At 43.4% G+C, this 14,247-nt stretch overlaps 1 protein-coding gene across 3 annotated transcripts in view; it reads left to right on the top strand.

Annotated features, from left to right (window-relative positions):
• Positions 1-14,247, top strand: part of LOC137799037 (junction plakoglobin-like) — an 84,249-nt gene that overhangs the window by 45,261 nt on the left and 24,741 nt on the right. For all 3 annotated transcript variants that reach the window (XM_068596120.1, XM_068596118.1, XM_068596119.1), the window contains exons 4-8: positions 7,623-7,876; positions 7,959-8,197; positions 12,651-12,852; positions 12,941-13,085; positions 13,764-13,867. In XM_068596120.1, the coding sequence (XP_068452221.1) occupies positions 7,623-7,876; positions 7,959-8,197; positions 12,651-12,852; positions 12,941-13,085; positions 13,764-13,867 (944 nt within the window). The remainder of the gene's footprint in view (positions 1-7,622; positions 7,877-7,958; positions 8,198-12,650; positions 12,853-12,940; positions 13,086-13,763; positions 13,868-14,247) is intronic.

The following is a 14,247-nucleotide window of genomic DNA, read 5'->3' as shown; positions in this document are numbered from 1 at the left end:
ATCTGTGATCCAACAGAGGGGCCCGCTGCCTGCATATGTCAGGCACGGCCCCCAGATACTCCACTTGTTGGTGTGGCAGGTTGAACATGAATCCCAACTTGGTGAGTCGTGAGATCAACTGAGCTGATGACGATGAGCGCTGAGAGATAAAAGAAGGCCCTCGTGTCTTACTCTCAAAGCATCTGCAGCAGGTGGGCCAGGGCGTAGCCGAACAGAGGTCTGTGTACTCGTAGGCTATCCTTTGACACGAGAACATCCCGTGTTGTAAAGCCTCCTCAATCTGAGAGTATGCACCTTTAAGTAGACAGCGGTGAACCGATCGCCCAGCTGAACCAGTTCTAACTGTTGGTTAACATTCAGAACATCTTCGAGACAATGCAACGCTAAGCTGCAACGCAGGTCTGACACTTAAAAAAACTTTATGTCTGCTGTGAGTGAGGATAACAGGCACAGCCTGTTTCTGTAACAGTTCTGCTGAGGGATAATCCATCTCCTGACGCCCTTTAACGGGGGAGGAATGCTGTGGAAGTGGAGAAAATAACCAAGTCTCAGAGTCCTGTCCATCCATTGAATAACACTCAGTTGCGTCACCACTTTTCTATAAAACTGTGTTGGAGGATGAGGGAAAAGCTTTGGCACGGCAGGTGAAAAGCTACAATATAGAGCCGCCATACATTCCATCAATGAAAGGATAGCTCATGAGAGACTGACATGGACAAATCAGAGCTGGAGACGCGGTATCTCAACACACACACCAGGTTTGAAAGCTGTAGCAGACATCACTCTAACAGTGGCATGTGAGCCACATGTGCAATGTCCACCCCAAAGGGCATATTGCCCTCTCCCCCCTCCCTCTCTCCAGTGCTCAGCTCAATCCATCCATCTGAGCTGGGTGGAGGGCGATGCTTTGTAAAGTGGAGGCAGCCAGGGGCATGTGAGCCCTATAAGGCCGATGCTCTGCTTCTCCCCGTCACGTAGCTACGCTTCGCTTCAATTCACACCCTCAGGCCGAGCTGCAGCTAGCTGGGCTCTCGGTTGAAATATTTTTTAAAAATAGCTAAGGAGGTAGTGGCTCTCTTGCCAGTTCTCTTAAGATAGAAGAGGCCATCTTTGAGAAGGGGAATGTCGGTACCTACGCCTCCCTGAGGAAGTCCATCAAACCTGTGAGCGGGGTATCGTCTTTAGTGGCTTCTGCCAAGATGCTTGACACACTGCCAGTCTGGCTGGGTTTAAAAAGCATATCAGAGACAGCTTACTGCTCTGGGTGGAAGCAAGATGAGGGGCTACCAATGGTAGCCCGACATCCCCCACCACAGTAGTCATCACAAGCAGGAAGTCGAGGTGAAGTGATGGTGGTGGTGAGCTTCTGCGGGAGGCTTAGGTACCGTCATCCCGACTCCGTTGTCCGGAGCAGGGACGAGTGTTTAAAAATACACACTCATTATGTCAGTATAACATTATACAACAGTATGTCAGCAGTAATCAGTATGAACCAAGTATTTAAAAATACATTACATCATCAGCATGACCCAATGGGCAACATTGTTGGTTCGGGACAGAGGATGTGTTGTCAATATAACAAATACAGATGTTGGGATCTGGCAGGAACGTGTTTAGTTAATTAGCAACTATGAAAATTACATTAGTTACATAAATACAATTATTTATCAATAAGCTCATTGACATATATTATCAATAGTGGGGCACCACCAATAACCAACCAGGTGCATTAAGTCTCAAGATTGGTGTTCACTCAGCGTGTCAGTAGGACATATTGAGCGTGAACATTGAAGGATAATCACAGAAAAAGGCTCTTTAACACTACAACATATCAGAGTTTATCTCTAGTCAGTATTTATCGTCTTTCTTTTGAATGATGTGATGGAAACTTCACACCTGAAGAAGTGCATAATTAATGTGTTTAATGTGTTATACATGCTATTCAGCTGTATTGGTCACACTTTGTAAGCCTGGCCCCTACATTACCCAAGATGCAGTCAACTGCATTCTAGTAACAACTAATGAAGACTCAAGCAGAGATGCGCGGTGGGCTACAGAAGTTAGAAGTCAGTCTTCAGACCCTATCAACGCTGACTGAAGTGACATCACTTGAGGACATTAATCATAGGACATTAAACCCTAAAGGTATTCTATTAGTCTTCACGTAAGCAGGAGTACTATTCACCACCAAGAAACAGACTTTGATGTAACATATGGACTTCCCCTATACAGGTATACAGCTGTTATCAGGAACAACGTCATTAACCCACAGTAGCCAAAGAACATTTGGTTCAATGAATAATTCAGTCATTAGGACATCATTGTTCAGCAATGTTTCCATCTCATTTCACTTCACTAGTGCATTTGTGTGCAATGCAGAATTCAAGAGAATTGTATCATACAATCTTGAGTCCAACCTTCATGGCAAAGTGTGACCAATACAGCTGAATAGCATGCATAACAGAGAGAGAGAGATAAATGGAGTTTTTACCTTGCTGGTGGGACGGGAAATCCACCTTGTTGTTTATGCCATCTGAGTGCCTGATCTCTGCTCTTTGTTGCACTGCCCCATGCTAGCCTGCCCTAGCGACAACCCGTGACGCTACTATATATATATATATATATATATATATATATATATATATATATATATATATATATATATATATATATATATATATATATATATTCTACACTCACCTAACAACGACTTGGTACTTGGGGGGATTATATACTGGGAAGTCAAACACTGTACATCATTTTTTCCTCCACTCCAGCAGTCATGGCCTTATGTTTTCAGGATGTCCTTCTGTCCATCCCATTGTCGTGATTCTTTAAAAAAAAATAAAGGTCACTGTGACCTCACGAAACTTGTGTTTGCCATAACTCAGAAATGAGCTAACGACTGAGCCTGCATGGTGCAGAGCTGTGCTGCTAACTCACTAAGCCTGAGTCTAGTAAATACACTACACATATTACACTCCCAACTGTGGAGTGTAACATCTTAAGGGAAGCAGAGGAATAGCTAAACATGTGGCACACTGAGAAAGAGAGAGGACTAGAGGTAGAGAGGGCTCAGCCAAAGTACGGTCGCGAATGTTATCAGAACTAACAACGCATAAGCACCTGCTCGATTTAGCGAGAAGTTGCTAGAGAGAGAGAGCTGTAAGTGTTTGAGCAGAACTAGCAGAAGTTTACTATCACACAGTTGAGCTGCAGGTGCGAATGTAGCGATATCAGAAAAACAGATACACTGGCAACGGGAAGTGAGACAATACGTTTACCGTAATATGTCTGTGTTATGCACCGTGCCACATTAGTGGAACTTCAAGGGAGAAGCAGTTTTGTATATGCTAACACCTTATTCAAGTGTCACTTCTTCAACATTACTCAGGATATTTATATTAGAAAGTGCTGTGGTTTGTAGTCATTTGTATTAGACTACAGACGTACACTCCAGCAACACATCCGCTTCCTCAGGAAGACTGCTCAGAGAAATGCTGAATGAGAGACTGCGCTAGTGGAACACAAGCTAGCCCAGAAGTGACAAGAAAACCCAGAGGGCAACAGAGAGCAAACATGCATGTTGGGAAAACCGTAATGTGAATTTGCTCGGGTTTTGCTCACACCGGCATCATCATGCGATGATATTGTGTTATTTTAAGGCTTTCCTTTTGGTGGTCTTTATTTCTACTGAGATAATCTGAAACCAATGGCTGTCTGGGATGTAACTCATATGTTAAGCCTGTAGAAAATGTAAGCTCCTTATAGTTAATGTGCTTAAAGTATGATAGCCCAGTCAAATCTACACACTGTCAGTAAACAGTAAACATAAAGAAATCCTCTTTTACATGCAATTAATGAGCATTTCCATGTCAGTGCTGCATTGCGTTACACTCTGCTTCAAGTCAATTACCTGACAGCCAAAGAAAAATAACCAATGTGTCAAGAGATACTCTGAGATACTCTCACAACAATACATGATGTTTTAGATGGGATATCACCTTTTTCCTTTGTGTTTGAAATGTATAAAGTTTGACACTTAAAATATGTATTTTTAAATTGCACTCCATCATTTTATTATGACACCAATTTGGGCTCCTCAATCACCACATTTTCTTGAGCCCTCTGATTTGTTTTTTAGAGCTTTCAATGCCAAGCTTCACCACATCAACTTGATATTTGATGTTTTGTATGGGGAACTTTCTTGAGCTATTCAAACAGGAGAAACATTGTGTAATGGAGCAAGATAAACTCCCTGTGGAGTCCAGACCCGGTGGTGGTGCTGATGAGGATGATAGAATGATAAGTTGATGAAGCTGATGGACCTGATGAAGACTGGATGGAGATGGTGAGGAGGGGGGGGGGGGGGCTTTATCTACTCTAACGTAGTGAAAGAGACTGCAGCAGGATGACAGGCAAATGACGTAAGAGTAACGTCTTCCTGACTGAACTCAAGCTAGAGCTACATTGGCCACTAAATCAAGTAAATGTTCCAAAAATGTAATTTCATATTGCTTGCGTCCAAACGGTTTGTGATACATACTCTTTCATCCCACTATAGAGCCTGAAAGAGCTTTACTTTTCCTCAGAGTGAAGAAGCAGGTTCTCCCAACAAACATGTGGATGTTTTTTCTGGCCAAGCACCTGATTTTCCATGCAATACTTTGCAGTTTGTAATAGCATTAGAAATTGAGCTTTAAGGAACAGGAACATTTCTCCTCACATGGAAACTTAAAACATTCTTCTAAAGGTTTGGAGATAAAAACTAATTCGTTGCTCTACATTTTGTCAGCGGTCCCGTTGGGATTATCCCTAACGAGGCTTTGCTGTGCCTCTCATCCGCCACTGTTGAACCCAACATACTTGTTGGTGAGCAAACATACATCATTTCCACCTCCGTCATTATGGAGGATCTTCCAATCACTTAAATGCACCTCTGAGAGAGAGAGAGAGAGAGAGAGAGAGAGAGAGAGAGAGAGAGAGAGAGAGAGAGAGAGAGAGAGAGAGAGAGAGAGAGAGAGGAGGCGTGAAAGAAGCACAGCTGCTGAAGTCAGATTATCATTTCAATAAGGAACATTTTCTTGCATTCAGCACTCATTTTATGTAATTCATGTTGTCATATCCATTGCCAAGTGTGTACTGTATAAATATTGCTCAATTACATATATATTTATAAATGTGTATATATATATATATATATATATATATATATATATATATATATATATATATATATATATATGTGATTAAACTCTACAGCTGGCGTAATGACAATTTTCAGGGCCCGCCATTCCACGTTGTGAATAAGATTGATGGTATTATTGAGGTTGTTATGAACACGGTTATGCTCATCTGATGGAGATCATCAAACACAGCATAACAAAACGATGGACACACGTCATATTTAATAGACATCTCGTAACAGGAAGTCCCCGACAGCAGTGTCTGGTTGGTTAATGCACGCTGCCTCGACTCGTTTCTTCTCTCCCTCAGAGGGAAGGAGGCATGTTCAGCGAGCTGCTCTTCCTACGTGGTAATCAGCGTTTCCCCTGAGGAACGCCATCACTTCCTGTGCTGCCGTCTGCATCTGATGCAAGCTTCTGGTCCCGTGGCGCCACGCCAGACTTTGTAGTTTGATGACAAGCGTCTTGTTGGAGTGTGCAGTCAGCCGTCTCACAGCTTTTCAAATATTCTGCTCTGCAAGTTTAGAACCTTCACGTTGTCACTTTATGAGTGAATATTATCTTAACGATCACGCTCCCACATTGTTTTAGAGCTGACAAAACCACTGAGCATGACATACTGGGGAATTAGATTTCACAAATATTACAGCTTAACAAAATGCTGCTTTATTACAGTGTACTTCATATTGTACACATATTGTAATTTGAATTTTAAGAGAAAAAACAACTAAAATTGAATATAAAAAAACACTGTGTTTGTGTTTTTGTATTTGTGTGTGTGTTTGCATATGTGTGTTTGTGCATTCGTGTGTGTGTATGTGTGTTTGTGTATTTGTATGTGTGTGTGTATTTATTTGTTTGTTTCTGTATTTGTGTGTTTGTGTTTGGTTGTGTGTGTCTTCATGTGTGTGTGTGTGTGTGTGTGTGTGTGTGTGTGTGTGTGTGCAGGAAAAGGGCTGGTAACTCTCATTAACTTCACTACATTTAAAACCGAAATACACTCAACGTCAGAAAAGAAAGTGTGAGGATCGATTGAGTTGAATCACCGCTCACAAAATGTTCAGACAGATCGAGCAGACCGGCCCAACCACACGCCGTCGAAAGAGGTGCGATTGCCCCAGAAAGAGAGGCCAAGGTTAGCCAAGGTTAGCTGCTCCTGGCTAATGTCCGGTCGCTAGAAAACAAAATGGAAGAACTGAGACTCCTGCTAAGCCGGCAAATGTGACGTCAGAGACCACTGTTACAGAAACCTGACCTCCACTTTCTACCATCAGACTATATTTTCCTGATTCTGCTGCCGAGCTAAATAAACGGGCTAAACCATCATAAAAAACAGTTAAAGTTAAAGTGTGGTCAGATGAAGCTACAGCGCCACAATGATTTACAGATGTTCTGCCACCAAAGAGGATGACATCAATCTGGAGGTAACCAGTCCATAAATGCCTGACACTCATTAATCAATGCCAAACCACTCAATATGACATAAAAGAGCAAGATTACCCACGGACACCATGTCCTTGATTTTCCTCCGTATTAGGCTAAAACTAATACGGTTGAATCCACAACCTTCACAAAGTGTCATCAGCTCTGAGAGGAGAACATCATTAGCAATTATTTCCTCCTTCGGCATGATTACAAAATATCTTTAATGATGATAGAACCTGAGGCTCAACAGGAAATATCATTTTACCACCCAGTTAGTGAAATAAATCATCCTCAGGTTCAACAGCAGATGCTTCTATTCTGCTCAGTTAATCTTGGCAATTATCTCACAGCTTCATTTTGTAAATCTTAAACATATGAATGCATACTTATCACCCTAATTAAACAAAGTTCTGCATTCAAAAGGTTCAAATACTGTTTGCAACCAAAGAGCCTTCCAGATGCTCATCAGCTGAGTGATGAGTGTTCCTCACATATCTGTTTTGAAATAAAAATGAAAAAGTGCTGCTAACAATAGCAGCCTGGCAATATCTCTAGGTTTAACTATCACACACAAATGAAATGGATTGCCGTTGAATTTCATTGTATCCTATAAATGTTGTTGATCTTCTGACGTTTTGAGATTCAAATTTATGGCTCAGACTAAAATATCTCATGGAAATGTGTATACATTCATACTGTGGCTCAGTGGTGAGCAGGTCGTCCTTCAATCAGAGGATCGGCGGTTCGATCCCCGGCTCTTCTAGCCCATGTCGATGTGTCCTTGAGCAAAACACTTAACCCTAAATGTCTCCCGTAGCTGCGCCTACGGAGTGTTGATGTTACTGATGTGGCACCTTTCATGGTGGCTCCTCCCATCAGTGTGTGAAAGATGTCATGTAGTGTTTGAGTGGTTGGAAGACATTTACCATGTTCCCCACACGATGTCCAATACTTTATGACAAGATACATGAACAGCCTGCCTCACATTCTCTCTCTATCTCCCTCTGACAGATTTAGAGAATCAGTACTCACTCACCCGGGCTCAGCGTGTCCGAGCCGCCATGTTCCCTGAGACTCTGGTGGAGGGCGAGGAGGCCATGCCCGTCCAATCAGATCCTTCACAGCAGAGCAACGTGCAACGTCTGGCTGAACCCTCCCATCTGCTAAAGACGGCTATCGTTCACCTGATAAACTACCAGGATGACGCAGAGCTGGCCACCAGGGCGGTGCCAGAGCTCACCAAGCTGCTGGGGGACGACGACCCGGTATGTTGCTGTCCAACGGAATGATCAGCACTTCACTGAAGGAGCTGTCAGACACAAACCTTCTATTTCCTCTACTCTCTAGATCGTGGTGAACAAGGCCGCCATGATAGTTAACCAGCTGACCCGGAAGGAGGCCAGTCGCCGGGTGCTGGTGCAGTCTCCAGCCATGGTGGGGGCCGTGGTGCGCGCCATGACGATGGCGGTCGACATGGAGACGGCCCGTTGTGCGGCCAGCGTGCTGCACAGCCTGTCGCACCAAAAGGAGGGACTGTTGGCGATATTCAAGTCTGGAGGGATACCAGCACTGGTCCGCATGCTCAGGTAGAAATACTGACAACTTTGCCTCATCAGCGGTGCGGCTGAACATGTGGTTATCTCACTGAAAGTAGAGGATCATGTCCTCGGGACCATGATCAATATGTCCGGATGCAGACAAGTCCTCAATGCTTTTATTTTGAAGCAGTAAAATCAGGAAATGTCGAGTTTTCATCAGCAGTGACGCGGCAGGACTCCGCTGCCTCTCTTCTCTTTGGTCTCCTCAGCCGAGACGCTCCTGTGTGGCTGGAAGATGATGGTGACCTTTGTTTGACAAATTCCTATTCCAATGCAGGCAATATCCCTTTTCAGTGTGTACGGACGTGACAGTTAGTGTGTCCTCGCACGATTGGATGATTTAAGGTCCACTGAGAAGTTGCCCCCCACTCAGGGACTTAACTGATGTCACATTTTTTGTCAAAGCTAAATCAACATTAATGGTGGGTGAATATGTCCGTCCTTGTTCTATGAAGACAGTTCAACATACCCGGGCTATCTTTCGGTCATGTGGCTGAACTAAAACTAACAACCGCGATCCCGCGAGGCGGTCCAATTCAGCTGGTTTTCAACTCGATAAATCATCCAGGGTTTCTCAATCTGGCTGTGAACGTGTTCACAAATATGTAATGCAATACACAGTTTATTGTTATAAAGAGATGAAATATGTCAACCTCTCTGCAAACTGCAGGAGCGAGGGCTCACAGCCGCTGAGCAAATCTTAGCAGAGGCTCAAAGTGGGGCAACATTCAACGATGTTCAGATTTGCAGGTGGGGAGCTATTGAAAGCTTCCCACCTCCAGAGAGGCAACCAGAGGCTGATGATGGTAGCACACGAGGCTAGCAGCACCAAATTCAGCCCTTTCCAACCCCCAGGCAGAGTTAATCTGTTACACTGAGGCTTAACAGAGGAGGATACGTCACACTCATAATCGATTTGGGTCCTTAATTCAGAAGTTAAATTAAAGAAAATTGAATAGAAAAATGTGAACGAACAGAGCTTCGCAGAGCGCAGTGTGTGACTTTCTCCTTCTGGCCTTCTTCATCTCACTCCACACACTCTCACACGCACTTTGATTTTGTTTAGGCTTTAGCGGATGTTCTTTGTCTTGCATTCTTTAACCTAATCTAGTTAGACACAAGGAATAGGCACTATTATCAGATATTTCCTATTTTCCTATTTTAAAACCCAGAGAGAGCCCTCGCTGACACGGGGGAATAGACAAACTCCAGGGATCGAACCTTGGCCCCTCTTGCTGTGAGCGCCAGGACTATCACCACCACCGCACAGCCGCTAAATGCAATCCACACAACAGATTAACACAGTGCATACACAAATAAAGCTACAAAATGATGTTCTCCATCATCTAAACAGCAGTCTCAATTACGCTAAGACAGGAATTAAAAGCAGAAACAGTTTCAGCAGATCAATGAAGAACGAAAAGACTGTTGCTAAGCTAAGCAGCTCAGAGAGTGCTCAATGACCCTTGAGTATTAAACGCTCACTAATGTACTCCAGTCTGTGCCGTGTAGATCAAGATGAGATTTTAAAATTGATTCTAAGATAAATAGGTGAGCACTACAGGGAGGCTAACAATGGGGATGTAAGAAGAGTGTGTGTCTTTGTCTGGCAGCACAGCTGAGCTGCATCTCGGGCACTGAGACAGGTAAAAAGCATGATCTTCTTTCTATTGCTGAAAAATAACATTAGTTGGATCTTGGAAATATTCCTGAGTTTGTAGAAATATGAGCGCACCAATTTTTTGGTGTCTACTCCTGGCGCCCCTGACCCTTCCTCCTCCTTATGTCTCTTTCACACACATTGAATTTACTTTCAAATGAGCACTTCCACATCAAAGTTTACTAGATTATGGGTCAATAAATGTGGTGAACACATGTCTCACTCATTTCCTGGACACGCTGCTCGCTCCAATAACAGCTTGCCTCCCGCGCGTGTAGGCAGGAGTATAATTATAAAATGTCATTTAAATGCACAACAGCTGCTAGTGAAGACAACAAGGTCAGCAACGCCTGTAATCCGTTTTCCATGTTGAATAAACCTGGTAGTCCATCAGTAGTCAAGGCTGTTGTTTGTTCTCTTGCGTCGGCGTGACAGATCAGAGAAGGAAACATCACATTACATGTGGCAGAGGCTTTTATCTAAAGCAACGTACAATAGATGCTCAACCACGTCTGCTGAGACCCAATCAAGTGGTGAACACAGGGGTCTTCGTCATTGTTTATTAAAGTTCTACCTTTCCAGCGACCACACGACGACAACCCTGGTGTTTTCACACTCACCCGGTTCGGTCGAGTGGCGGGAGTGAAAACAACTCCTTTGATTTCAGTGCTCTGAAACTCTGGACGAGTGTGGACACGTGGTGTAAACGTAGCAAAAGGTATGGCTTTCATTTAGCCGACGCTGTGTTTGAATACTACACTCAGTGTAAACATCATTTCAGTTTGAAAGATCCAACTCACTGTCTTTTCCATTTCATTTAGCTGAGGCTTTTATCCAAAGAGACTCACAATAAGAGCATCCAACCGTGAGCACAAACTCAGAACTACAAGAATCAGGAAGAATCAAGTTCTTCAATAAAGTTAAACTACAAAGTGCGATCAGTAAGAAACATTTATTGCTACTAAAGTGCTACTACGGCGCTTCCTTCCATCCTCTCTTATTCAGACGTGGCTGTAGCATCAGTTAGCCTCCAAAGACTCGAGTGCAGACTTTAGGTCACATGGTACACGTGGTCTACATGTGGGGAGAGGGGACCCTCCCTCTGTTCAGAGATGCAAATCAACACGATCACAACTTTTCATACCGTCGGTGGTGCAAGTGTTCTTCTCTCATTTCTATTACAATACGGGCTGGAAAAATACATGACAATACAGAAAGCTTTTGAAAAGTGTTTGTCATAAAACACAGTACTTCTTTTTACAAAAAGGACTTTAAATTAATTGTCTTTGCTGTAAATTCTGTTAATTCAGGTGTGAAGTGATACGATACACGAAATCGTATCATATTCATCTTCTGAAATGAGAAAGTCTATGCACAGGGACTTTATTTCTGGTTATTAAAACCATGTGTTTCAGCTATATTTCCTTTTGGGTAACATCATTGTTGGAAAGAGAATGAATGTGTTGAGATCCTGATCATATTGGGCTAAAGATTTGTGCTTTTTCTCATCGTGGCGCTTCACATTGACGCTTTTAATAATCGTCCCGGTGGCTGAACTTATGAGGCTCACTGCTTTTCAACTGTCCATTGTGAGAATGAACAGAGAGGAGTCTGTCCATTTTTGGTTGAAGGCTCTGGAGTCACTGTCCACATTTCTTTCTTTGAGACCTTCTGAGACTGTCCGGCCTCTCGGCCCGTCTCTCCATATTTAATTGGCTGAGCAGCATCACATGATGTCATGTAAGCATGTAATTGGACGACGTGTTTCCAGGGACGTGCTAGAAAAGCTACATGAGTTCAAACAAACGCAATCCTTCAAAATGTAATAATTCTCAATGATCTATGGGTTACAGGTCCAGGGTCCAGATACAAGGCCGTCTGGTTCCAGTCTGCCTCTTACTGTCCTTACTGTCTGTTGCTGCACAGTGTGCTTGGTTTATAGCTTTATTTGCAGTTCAAAAGTCAAAAAATAACCTTGTTCAGAAAAACAATTGTTGCACTTCTGCCATGTAATATTTATATGTTGTGTAGTCTCATGACTACAAAAAAACAGTTTGAAAAATATATTGATTTGTGAAAATGATTTAAAACTGATATAAATTCAGAGAATCAGAGAAGTCATTACAATTCCACTTTGTGGGAACATGATGATGCTTCTAGATGCTTCTGATGGCATTTCAGTCTGGACCCATCACAAAGTGGGGGACTGTTTATCTGCAGGTTTCCTACAGAAGAAGAACACCATCAACCCCTGGAGCCATCCGGCGAGCATGGCTGAAACATGACTTGTACATGTTTCAGCCACGACTCAGAGTCTTTGGCTTTGTTTTGCTGTGAGTAACAATGCAAAATGCCTGTATGTAAAGGAACAAGAACCAAGGGTTCAACGTGTTAAAGGACTGGAATGTCTCTTTTATTTGATAAATGACAGGTCTCTTCACAAAGCAGACGTTTGGTGGAGGCAGTTGGTTGTGAGCTCTAAAGCTTAAAGGTTGCTGATCCATACTAATGTCCAAGTGATAGCTTCATCAGGTGCTGACATTTCAAAGTTCTCAAACAGTGAACTATCTCTCTTTCTCTCTCTCTCTCACACACACACACACACACACACACACACACACACACACACACACACACATTGCTGTGAGCAAGCAACACTATCTACAGAAGCCCGTTCACTTCCTATCTTATAATCGTTGTGTACATGGGATGCTGCTGGATGATGAAGGTCAGCCTCCACTAAATCCTTTCCTCTCGGTCTTCCTCCTGTTCCTGATGCAGTTCTCCAGTAGAGTCAGTCTTATTCTACGCCATCACAACCCTCCACAACCTGCTGCTGCACCAAGAGGGGGCCAAGATGGCGGTGCGTCTTGCCGATGGCCTGCAAAGGATTGTTCCCCTGCTGAAAAAGAGTAACCCCAAGTTCCTGGCCATCACCACGGATTGTCTGCAGCTCCTGTCCTACGGCAACCAGGAGAGCAAAGTAAGGAGCTTGACATCGGGAAGGCGATCCCTTTTGTGTCCGCTTGATTGCTACGTAATTACACCTCCTACTTCTTACTCTTTCTCAGCTGATCATCCTTGCCAATGGGGGCCCGGAGGGTCTGGTGTTCATCACAAGGAACTATAACTATGAGAAGCTGCTGTGGACCACCAGTCGTGTTCTCAAAGTGCTGTCTGTGTGTCCCAGCAACAAGCCAGCAATAGTAGAGGCTGGTACGTCCCCATCACCAACCTGGTCTTACTCCTAACTTGTCAAATACCGCCACGGGTCAGTGGGATACCAACGCATGAGGCACCCTTTAGTGTCTGTATGGGACTCACCGGGCATTCGACTCAGTCCAATGTAAACCCATCCATGTGGTTACCATCAGTCTGCAACTGATGTAGTATGACATAAGAACTCTACACAGGACCGATTGGTGGGGAGAAAGAACCCAGGAGACCTCTGTTTGTGTCTCGTGTAGAAACTGACTTATTTACGTTTTTCTAACTTACAGACTCAGGTAATGCTACAGAACAAATATACAGTTTCAAGCCAAACCATCTTTTCTTAAACCTAACCTTTTCTAACTAAGTATTTTGTTGCCTCTATACAACCAAGTCCTTTGGTTTTCTAAACCTATAACTTTTGCTGAGTAAGTAAATCTACATAGGAAGTTCATTTTGAGAAGACACTCTGCAGGTAACAAGCAGAAAGACACTCGCTATCACTGACACCTTCAAAACTTAAGCCAGAGGGGAAGCTAGAGCGTCACAGTTTAAACCAGAGGGCCACGTACCGAGTTCATGTATTTGTTGCAAGTGAGAACGTGTTGACATCACTGAACATGAATGTGGAACACTCAGCGTACCGGTACATGTCTGTACCCATGTGTTCATATCTGTGTGCAGGTGGTATGCAGGCGTTGGGCCAACACCTCACAGGTTCCAGCCAGCGTCTCATCCAGAACTGTCTGTGGACGCTCCGCAACCTGTCAGACGCTGCCACCAAACAGGTACGTACTCATTCACCTACGACTACTACTAGTAGTACTACAACTTCTACTACTACTACTACTGCTGCTACTGCTACTACTGCTACTACTGCTACTACTACGACTCCTACTACTAAATACTACTACTACTACGACTACTACTACTTTGTAGAGATGACTACTCAGAGGTAGAGAGGGATATTTTCCAATCTGAAGGTTATAATAACACACTTTTATCATTAATAAAGCGTGAATAAACACTCCATTCCTCATTTATAAAGCATTGTTCCAACATGAATACTTATTAGTAACGCATCGCTCCCAGTGATGTGAGGTAAACACCAGTGTTGAATATATTTCATAATTTCCTGCCACCTCCATATTATTGATTATGAGTATCT

This window comes from Clinocottus analis, unplaced genomic scaffold (assembly GCF_023055335.1).
Source record: "Clinocottus analis isolate CAN_PGR_092001 unplaced genomic scaffold, fCliAna1.0.p SCAF_34, whole genome shotgun sequence".
NCBI lineage: Eukaryota > Metazoa > Chordata > Actinopteri > Perciformes > Cottidae > Clinocottus > Clinocottus analis.
The sequence above is the reverse complement of the archived record's forward strand: the minus strand, read 5'-3'. Positions and strand labels throughout refer to the sequence as shown.